The sequence below is a fragment of the Ursus maritimus genome, unplaced genomic scaffold, assembly GCF_017311325.1.
Source record: "Ursus maritimus isolate PB19 unplaced genomic scaffold, ASM1731132v1 scaffold_20, whole genome shotgun sequence".
Classification (NCBI taxonomy): Eukaryota; Metazoa; Chordata; class Mammalia; order Carnivora; family Ursidae; genus Ursus; species Ursus maritimus.
The window spans coordinates 20,666,878-20,677,991 of record NW_024424453.1 but is presented as its reverse complement, the minus strand read 5'-3'; the positions used below and the strand labels follow the sequence as shown (position 1 = coordinate 20,677,991).

Here is an 11,114-nt window from a genome sequence, read left to right as displayed (position 1 = left end):
AGAAAGAAAGAAAGAAAGAAAGAAAGAAAGAAAGAAAGAAAGAAAGAAAGAAAGAAAGAAAGAAAGAAAGAAAGAAAAAGAATGTCCCAGCCATTCCTCTGCTTGTTGAAATTTTATTTATTTATTCAACAAATATTTATTGAGTTCCTGGTAGGTACTGGACACTAAGGATACTAAAATGAATAAGCTCCAATATCTCCTTAAGGAGCTCACAATACCTTGAGGGTGACAAGCAAGCATGACATTTACAGCGGTAATTGTTGTTACAGACAGCTCAGAAAAAGGGCACACACTTCAGGTTAAGGCACTTCCCAGAAGAGATGACACTGGAATTAAGTCTTGAAAGATGAGTAGAAAGGAAGTGGGTTAGGGCGTCCCAGGGAGAGAGAACATGTACCAGCTTTAGGGCTCTTGCCACTGGAAAATCCATTCCTACACTCCTGCTCCCTTGCTAATGAATAACTCCATCCAATGAACTTGATACTTTGAACCTCTAATGAGCACTTTCTAAAGCTTGTCTTAATTGTAAGACAATTAAAATTTAGCTTGTCTTAAATTCCAGATGATGTTATTTCTACTGAATTGAAAAGTCCCTGAGGATGGGGAATATATCTTTATTTTTTCATCTGTACTTTACTCACTGCCTTGCCATAGTAGTTACTTACTGTTTGTTAAATTGAATTGAAAAACTGGTTAGAATGGGCTTGGGTAGAGACAAGTGCTGATTGGTGCATGAAAAGAAAAAAGCTGATGGAGAAATAGGACAATATCCTAGCTGTCCTTGGAGCTGCTTATTCAAAATATATTCAGCAACCACATTTGTTGGACATTTCATGTGGGCCAAGCACTGTGCTGTTTTCCACTTATTTAATCCTCATCACGACCCTTGCTGTTTTTTATTTCCATTTTACAAATGGGGGATCTAAGGCTTAGAGAGGTTCAGTAGTTCACAGAACTAGACACAGGTAGAGTTAAGAGTTGAACCTGAGTCTGTCTGAATCCACAGACCAACCTGCTCTTTGAAGTTAACTCTTCTGCTTTTATGAAGGATGCCAGCTAATACACAGCAGCAGATATGAGTTATGGTTGGGCATAAATCAGTAATGTTCTACATCTTAACAAAAAAAGACACGAAGATAGAATCTAAAAAGAAAGGTGGCAATTGTAATAATAACAGTTAATATTTGAGCCCTTAATGTGGGTACTATTCTAAGATCTTTATTTTCATTAAATCCTCACAACCGTTCTAAGAGGCAGACTCTTTTATTTCCATTTCACAGAGGAAGAAACTGAGGCATAGAGACATTAAGTAACTTGCACAGGGTCACACAGCTGGTAAGTAGCTGAATTGGGATTCCAACCCAGGTGGTTTGGCTCCAGAGCTAATGATCTTCACCACTCTGCTAAGTTGCCCCTCTGTTTTCAATGCTACAGAATAATGTGATTCCCTCGTTAACTTTTATTGTACGACACTTCTTTGGGTAGGCTTTAATAACTTACAAATTTTAAAAATTCTTCCTGGTTTATCCACGTGTTTCCAATGAATTAGACGACCTTTAGCACTTGTAGTTGGGTCATAAGACAGAAAGGACAAGACAGGCCCAACCAACTGGGTTCAAAATCTTGTTCCATAACTTAACTGTTACTTCATCTCTGTGAGTCTCAGTTTCTGTGTCATTGTTGTGAGGATTAAATGAATCAGTAAATGGGTATATAAGATGCATCTCATAGCAGAGTCCCTGACACATGATTAGTTTTACATAAATGATTAGATCCGTTCCTCCATTCACTGTATAGTTAGTGGAGTTAACTGTGGCAGACCTGAAACATAGTACAAGGAAACTTGGAAGGTAAATGTAGTGTCTGACACATGAATACGTACTTTATTCCTAGGGAATTATTTGGCTTTACTGGATAGTTACTAGATTTGATTTACTGGTCTGTAACACATTAATGGCATATTGTCCTTTGCAGTGAGTAAAGAGTGATTTCAGGTGCCTTGGATTTTAGCATATACTGGGGATGGACAATTTTTTTTTTAAGAAGAATAAATGTTACAGTTAGAGGGAAACTTAGAGGTAATGTAATCTAGGAGTTCCCAAATTGGTGAGGCTCCGTCAGAATCACCAGGGGAGCATGTGAAACCTTCATTTCTAAGTCCTGCCCTCAGAGATACTCATTAAATAGATTGGGGTGAAGTCTGACAAATTTTTAATAGCGTGTAGGTAAGTGAGTCTGATGTAGCATATGACCATGCCTTTTATAGGTCAGCAAACCGAGGCCCAGCTTACAGTGTTAGAAAAAAAGACTTGGTGCAAAATGTTAATTAACAGTTAAATTTTTTTTGGATATTTATTCATGCATTAATTCAATAAGCCCTGCTGTGTGGGAGAACTGTTACATGAGAATGAAATCTTTCTTAATTGTACACAGCCCCAAATTTTTAATGGGAGAACTAAGATAAAAACCACAAAGCAATGTTTCAGAAAAGCTCTTGCAAGAAGTTAGAAGCGAGAATTGAATTCTGCCTCTGCCATCTATTGGTTCTGTTACCCTGAACAATTCACTGTATCTCCGTGAGCTTCAGTTTGTCACTTAGAAAAATAGAGATAATACTAGCCTTTCCCATCCTGCAAAGTAAGTAAGAATACATGATACCTCTTAGAAAATGATAGAGTTGTATAAAAAGTAATGTGTTCAACATTTTCACTAATATGCTGGGCTCTGGGGCTTACTGACGTGCCTGCTCTTAAAGACTGCTAGAAGAGGCAAACATACATATTGTTATAAAGTGAAAAATAGTATTTTAGAGATTACAGACAAAGTACTTTGGAGCATAACTGAGGGGGTGCCTGGAGAGAGTCAGGAAAGCTTCTTAGAGAAGGTGACATTTGATCTGGGCCTTGAAGGGATGAGAAGCTTGCCTGGCAAAGACCAGAGAGTCACATGTACGAAAATGTGGAGTCCTAAAAGCATGGCGTGCTCAGACAAGACAGAATGTCTTTTGTAGTTGGACAGTGGGTGGCCACTGGAGAGATGAGGCTGAAAAAAATAGACTGAGCTGGACTCTGAAGGCCTCTGTGCCAGGAATTTGAATCTTATCACACATGCAAGGGAGATTTTGAGTGTGAATGCTTGATTAGATAGAACTTTTAGACAGGTAGGGCACCTGGGTGGCTCAGTTGTTTAAGCGTCCGACTCTTGATTTCGGCTCAGGTCATGATCTCAGGGTTGTGGGATTGAGCCTCTCATGCCCAGCTGGTGCTCAGCAAGGAATCAGCGTGGGATTCTCTCTCTCCCTCTGATCCTCCTTCCCACATTCTCTGTCTCTGTCTCGTAAACAAATAAATGAAATCCTTTTTTTTTTTTTTTAAGAACTTTTAAACAGGTTACTATGGCTTTTTCTGGAGAAAGATTTGGAAGGAGAATGACTAGAGGTTGTCATTATTATTGCTTCGCTAGCAAGTTTTTTAATTTAACACTTGATATGAACCCTAATGATACCAGCCTTTGCCGTCAGGCATTTGGCATGTTTTTGCTGTTCTACACAGTGCACTGTGTAGAGGACTTTGCCTCTTTTAAATTATTTCCTAAGGATAAATCTCCAGTAGCATTAACATATCGGAAGATATGATCCTTATAGTGCCTCAGTATTTATGTTTCTCTACAAAAGGATGTGTTAATTTTTGGTCTCACAAGCAGTATAAAAGCACACTGTTTCACCATATTCAATAGCATTTGGTACTAAGTTATAATGTGTTGGTCGTCTGCTTTCATTTCCATTTTTCTGATTACTAGGAAGGATGTATATATTTTTCTTTGTGGGTACCAGTATTAACTCTATGTAAATTCAGTATTGATATTTTAACTACCTTTTCTTTTAATTTCTTAATTTTCCTATTTCTTGAGTAAAATTGCTAAGTAGTTTAAAATAAGTAAATATTTTCAACAGCATGATTATTATTTTTACAAATAAATAAGCCTCATAATCTGTCTCAGACTAAAATAGATTTACTGGTTTTAAATTTTGTCTTTCACATGAAATATGGGGTGAGTGTGGTCTTTCCATTATGCTCACCTCAGTGATATCCACTGTGGCTAGTTTTAATTCTTCCATCTTATGTAAGAACTAATATCATGCTTTTAAAGAACAGTCCTTGAAGTTTGTGTTTTTGGGTTTTTTTAAATTAAATATTGTTCATCTTGATACTGAAATTGAATTACTTACTCTTTAAAACTAAGTAATGTTAGGGGCCCCTGGGTGGCTCAGTCAGTTAAGCATCTGACTCTTCATTTCAGCTCAGGTCATGATCTCATGGTCATGGAATTGAGCCCCGCATACAGCTCCTTGTGCAGCAGGGAGTCTGCTTGAGGATTCTCTCTCCCTCTCTCTTTGCTCCTCCCGTCACTCCTCCCCACACTCGCTCTCTTTCTAAAAATAAGTAAATAAATCTTTTAAAAAATAACTTATCATGTTAAATTAAGACTTCTCTTTTGGACTAAATTTTTTAAATTAAAATTGTAACGTCATAGATGGTCACTCTTGGGAAACCCTATTTACCTATAGATTCACTTACAGTGTCTTAAGTTTTCTTCAAAGACAGTCTTTTGTAGCTATCTAAAGCAGTTACTGCATTCTTACTGTCCTAACTTATTAAGTTCTGTAGTTGGATGGCATGGCTTTATCTAAGCACTCACAGTCTGAATAAATTATTTCTTTTCCAAGATGATTCAGTATAAAGCTGTTATTGACTAAGAGGGAAATGTATTTATTCTCTTTTTCACACATTTCAAACTTCTGAACCTAAAAGCTCTCTATTTCTAATCTCAAAATTTTGCAAGGGGAAGTGAGAGAAGCACAAGACTTCTAAAAGTACCATACGGCCTAGTCAAATGTGCAACTCAGGCATATTGGACCTCTCCAGTGCTGCAGAGTCTGGGTCACCAGCTTGTGGTGTGCCTAAAAAATTTTAGCACACCTCTTCTACTTAATTAGCTGGCTCACTTCAGTGGGTTAGAGGGGTTTGGCCACTTGCATGTCACCACCATTTTGTATCATTGGTAAGTGGCATGTCTTATTTTAGCAGGTTTGAAGCAGTGAGAAATTTTATTTGAAGCTGAATTTAATTAACTATATAAAATTGACCTGTAAATCTTGAGGAAGGATTATTTTTAAACACTATGTTTTTTGTATTGTAAAAGTAATAAATGCATATAGTAAAGAAAATTCAAAGGAAAAAAGTCTGCCTTCTAACCCCTAGTCCTACCTTCCATAGATAAGCACTGTTAACAGTTTCTTGTGTAAACTTCCAGAACTTTTCTGTGCATATTAAATCCTGTCTGTATGAAAATGTATACCTGGTTTATCCTTCAAAAAATTAGAAACGAGAACTGTTATAATACTATTCTCTACCCTGCTTTTTTGATTTAGCATTTCGTAGACCTTATTTTGTGCCAGCACATAGAGATATACTTCATTCTTTTTAACAATATTTAGGATGTTCTAATTTTTTTTGCTACCTCTAACAGTGTTGCAGTGAAAATCCTTGTATATACACACATCTTTACTATTTCCTATCTATTGGCTAAATTCTAAGGGATAGAATTTCTGGGTAAAAAAGGTAATATCAAATTATTCTTCAAATTTGTATGCTTATTTAAATACCAAGAATGTATGAAAAGTACCTATTTCCCATTTTTTTAAGGAGTATTGGAGGACAATGAAATTAGGCTTGAATAAACTTCTAGACGCACCTCACATGTCTACATTACAATAGGTACCCATGTACTAGACCTACTCATCTGGCTTCACACATACTATTTTCTTATAATTGACCTAAAATGAAAGAAAATTGACCACATTGGCAAAGGAGATTAGAGCAGTCCTGGAGGAGGAAATGCTATCTTTTGGGAATTAGTTTAGAATTGGTCACAAAAATGAAATACTTTATGTCATAAGATTTTATAGTTGTAAATTTTAAGAAGCTGTAAATATAAGCATTTATTTCCCTTTAGGCTTGAGCAAAGAATTTTCCTTTTATTCCTTGCAAATTAGGCTTTCCTTAAATCTCCATGTCTCAGCCTCTGACTTCATCACAGCAATATCCTCTGCACACCTGGTCCAGATTCAAGAAATGTGCCATCCAGAACTCACAGTGCTGGCATGCTTAGAAAGGCTTTTTGTTAGGCAATGAGACTTTTGATGTTTTAAAAATACAGAACCATCTTCACCAGATGGAATAAAAGGAGTAGACTGTGGGTCATATGTTTGTTTTCCTTTTATTGCCTGGTCATTTAATATTTAGTTTTCCTGATAATTTTAACCAACACCTATATAATACATTCCACAGATTTCAATGGGACAGATGTTACAAGATTTTGGAAAATTTCTTGGGATGTTCCTTCTTGTTTTGTTTTCTTTCACAATTGGACTGACACAACTGTATGATAAAGGCTATACCCCGAAAGAACAAAAGGACTGTGTAGGCATCTTCTGTGAACAACAAAGCAATGATACCTTCCATTCGTGAGTGTCTTTTAAAAATTTTAGTAAATATATTTCTCTCTTTCTATTGTGCTATATATGAATTAGTACCTAGAGAAATAGAACTTCAAATTTTCTCTAAGACATTGTTTTTTAATAAGAAATACTTATTTTTCATGAATCATTTGATAGTTATCTTTATATAAGTAGAATCTCGAGTAATTAGTAGGCCCAAGATATTACATTGTTTCCCCCACTGTAATCTGTTTTAACAGAGGAACTCGTGGCATTTTGCACAGTTAGTATTTTGGGCAGGACAGTTTTCTGTTAGTCCTATATATTATAAGACTTTCAACATTTCTGCCCTTCACATAGTAAATGTCAGTAGCAACTGTCCATCATTGTTACAGCCAAAACAATCTCTCGCATTTTCAACATTTAGTAGGCCATCACTAGAATTGAGAATCATCAGAGCTTCATCAACAATTTTTTTCTCTAATTTGCTGTATCATAAGAAATTGAACAATCAGTTGTGAGGCAGAGAAAATACCTCCCCTCATTTTAAAATAACATAATGGAGAAGGGGTGTGGACTTACTCATTTATTGTGTTTCTGTTATGTACCAACTATTTAGATATTCTCATGTCATCTTATTTAAGAAATAAGATTAAATGAATAATAAGTATTCATTTAACACCTTCTGTGTAACAGACCCTGTTCGAAGTCCTGGAACAAAGTACCACTGAACAAAACTACCTCATGGAGCTTATATTATTATATTACAGTGAGATGATATAGTCAATAAAAAGAGAAATAAAATATATAGTATATTGCACAATAAAAGGAGCTAAAGAGACCAAGCTTGGGCCAGGGAGGCTATATGTGTGAGAGATTGTAGTTTTAGATAGGAGACTGGGGAAGGCCCCACAAGAGATGGCATTCCAGTAAAGATATTAAGCTAATAAAGAATCAAGACCTGAAGAAGACGGCTGGAGGAGGAGCCTTAGCAGATAGAGGGAATGGCAAAGGCAAATGCCCTGAGATGGGAGTATGGCTGGCAAGTTCAGGGAAAAGCCAGGAGGCCGGTGTGGATGGGATGTAGTCAACCTGAGAGAAGCTTGTAGGAGATGTAGAACCTTGTTGAAACTCCTAAGGACTTAGGGCTATGGAGATTGAGAGCCATTTGAAGTTTTTGAGCAGAGAGTGGCAACATCATATTAGGCATTAACGGTATCTTAGAGGCTGCTTTGTTGAGAATAGACAGAAAAGCAGTGAGAGGTTAAACAAAAGTAATTTATCCTCCTTTTGGGTTTATTTCTTTGTTTAAGTTAAGGCATATCTGTTGGGTTCAACCTCATTCATTTTATAAAGTATTATTCTTAGGTTTTCAATGTTTTATGAAATTCCTCATTTTTGCTAATTAATTTCTTTCATTTCCTTGTAAACAGAAATGTAATTTTCTTTACAGGTTCATTGGCACTTGCTTTGCTTTGTTCTGGTATATTTTCTCCTTAGCACATGTGGCAATCTTTGTCACAAGATTTAGTTACGGAGAAGAGTTGCAGTCCTTTGTTGGAGCTGTTATTGTTGGGACGTACAATGTCGTGGTTGTGATTGTGCTTACCAAGCTGCTGGTGGCAATGCTTCATAAAAGCTTCCAGTTGATAGCAGTAAGTGTTCATTCTTTTAAAAACTTTATATTCTTTCAGATCATACCAAATGTATGCAGTAGATAAGGCAACCAAGATTATAAGAATTAAGAGTTAGTATTATTTTTAAATTAAATATAGATTTTTAAATGTAAGTAAGGTATATTAACTGCAAATCTTGAACCAAATTTTCACCTACAAGATGTGCAAACATTTGGACAGCTTAAAATGATCTCTCTCTCTCTCTCTTTCTCCCCCTTCTCCCCTCTACCTCTCTCCCTTGCTCCTTCTGCCCTCCCCTCCCCTGTGTGTGCGTGGGGGGGGGGTTCATATAAAATATTGCTTTTTCATTTGCCACTTACAGAATCATGAAGACAAAGAATGGAAGTTTGCTCGAGCAAAGTTATGGCTTAGCTACTTTGATGACAAATGTACATTACCCCCACCTTTCAACATCATTCCTTCACCAAAGACTATTTGCTATATGATCAGTAGCCTCAGTAAGTGGATTTGCTCTCATACATCAAAAGGCAAGGTTAAACGGCAGAACAGTTTAAAGGTAAGAAATTAAAATCACAACTTGGAAGTTTTAACAGTTGCAAATCTCAGATGTTTCCTAAAGTGTAAATATGTCCTAGGTCTCCTTAAAGCCTAGGACTGTCTACTTTTTTTCACTCATATATCCCTAATACATGGCATATTATCTAACATAAAGTAAGGATTCAATATGTGAAAGGGAGAGCTGTGACTTTTTATGAAATCTTTTCTCACAGTTTTAAAATATGGAAAATATTTAGAATACCTCTTCTGTCAGCATAGATAAAGATTGACTACTAGAGCCATCTCATATTTTTCCAGTTCTTGAAAGTTATTCAGTACATAAATAATTCAGTACACGTTGCTATAAACCAGAGGTTGGCAAACTTTTCCTATAAAGGGCCAGATAATAAATACTTTGGACTTTCCAGACAGACAAAATCAAAGATGTTATATGAATATAACAAGTAAGAACACAAATATCCATAAAATTTTTATTGGTGAAATTAAAAGTGTAATAATCATTGAGTAATAATTTTTTGTAATACAGATCTACTAATGTAAAGAATGGAATTCCATTTTGGGAGGGGGGAATAACATTTTGTTTAATTGGGGTTCAAAATTTGTGTTCCCTATCATCAAATTAATTACAAATATTCATCTGTAAAAATCATTCTGAGCTTACATAGGCCATAAAAAATTAGGAAGTGGGCCATATTTGGCCTGTGGGTTGTGGTTTGCTAATCCATCCTGTAAACTGAAGATTCCTAAGACTATTGTTAAATCAAGAAAAGCATCCAGGTGAATAAGTAAAACAAATGTGCAGGCTGTATTTGTTTTAAACAAGTGTTGGATATTAATTTGTAACACACAGTGCCAAAAATACAGTCTAATAATACATGTGTTTGTGTCTGTGAATGTTTTTTTAAAATCCACCTCATTTAAATATGGTTTATGTCCATTGTTAGTACCATGCAATTGTTTGTTTTGAAGGAATGGAGAAATCTGAAACAAAAGAGGGATGAGAACTACCAAAAAGTGATGTGCTGCTTGGTGCATCGTTACCTGACATCCATGAGGCAGAAGATGCAAAGTACAGATCAGGCAACCGTGGAGAACCTAAATGAACTACGCCAAGATCTGTCAAAATTCAGAAATGAAATAAGGGATTTACTTGGCTTTCGGACTTCTAAATATGCTATGTTTTATCCAAGAAATTAACCATTTTCTAAACCATGGAGAGAATAGTTTTCAGTAATAGACCTGAAAGACTGCATTTGCATAATTTGTGATTAAATCACTAAGATACTTATTGAAATTAAAGTGAAGAATTATGTAAAAGCCATTCTTTAAAATATTTATAACATAAATATATTATGTAAAATATGTATATAGAATTAGTTTTTTAAAATCCTCTGTTAGTAGCTTTTTGCAGGAGCAAAACAGATTAAGTAGATAGGTTTTCTTAGCATGCTGCTTGGTTTTCTTACTTGAACAGTGCTTTAATTCTTTTTATGTTGAAGAAGGGCAGTTGTAATTGTACGCATTGCCAGAAGGTTTTGTAAAATGAAGATCAGCAGATGTGGGCTGATCTCCATCCATAGGACACACCTGAAATGTAGTAAGTCATGGTTTTTAAAATCTCTGTTTTAGGAGTTAACATGTAGTTCAGTATTTATTGTTCAGGAGTATAGTTTTATCTAAAATAATAGTCTATTTTTTTTATTTTGTTATAATCCTATGTAACAAAGGAAAACCTCTAATGGATGTTTGAATCTATTTATGTCTCTATAAATTTCAATTCACTTCAGTTTTTGTTATTGTAATATATTTACTTTTACATGGTTGTAATCACTTTATATTTTTTATTTTGTTTTTTTTTTCACTTAATAGTATTTTATATATACATTTCCATGTATTGATATAGTCCACATATTTAAATTTTTATAGAATTACATATAGTTTTTGAAAAATATAGTTAGTAGACTTTTCATTTTATAGCAATCGAGTATTTGAGTATGTTTATAGGTTTGCACTGGTATTTCACTAAGGTTAAGCATTTGGTGGCTTTTAATTTTTCTTTATCATAATAGTGCTATAATCTTTTTCAGGTTGGAGTGACTGTTCATAGTTGTAAAGCTAACCCAAAATAAGGATTTAGAAGATACTTTACCTTTTGTGGTCACAACCTGTTTTGTTTTTGTAAACACTGGAAGACCCTTAAAGGCAAGGATTTATTTTATATTTGGACTAAGGTTCTTGAACTAATCTCCCAAAGTATTTTCCACAGAATTTAACATAGCTTCTATAAAAGTGACTTCTTGCTTATTTGTGGATCATTCTTGCTGCTTAAGATGAAAAGCCTTGATTTTTTTAAAATTGGAAAATAAAATATGTATTTAAATGTTTTTCCTGTGTTCATGTAAGGGATGTAGTTTAAAAAG

General features: G+C 35.0%; 1 protein-coding gene across 3 annotated transcripts in view; it reads left to right on the top strand.

Annotated features, from left to right (window-relative positions):
• TRPC1 (transient receptor potential cation channel subfamily C member 1) overlaps positions 1 to 10,543 on the top strand; it is a 68,100-nt gene extending 57,557 nt beyond the window's left edge. For all 3 annotated transcript variants that reach the window (XM_040636714.1, XM_008711164.2, XM_040636713.1), the window contains 4 exons: positions 6,351 to 6,526; positions 7,953 to 8,154; positions 8,498 to 8,692; positions 9,664 to 10,543. In XM_040636714.1, coding sequence (XP_040492648.1) covers positions 6,351 to 6,526; positions 7,953 to 8,154; positions 8,498 to 8,692; positions 9,664 to 9,891 — 801 coding nt within the window. In that variant the 3' untranslated portion in view covers positions 9,892 to 10,543. The remainder of the gene's footprint in view (positions 1 to 6,350; positions 6,527 to 7,952; positions 8,155 to 8,497; positions 8,693 to 9,663) is intronic.
• The last annotated feature ends 571 nt before the right edge of the window (positions 10,544 to 11,114 follow it).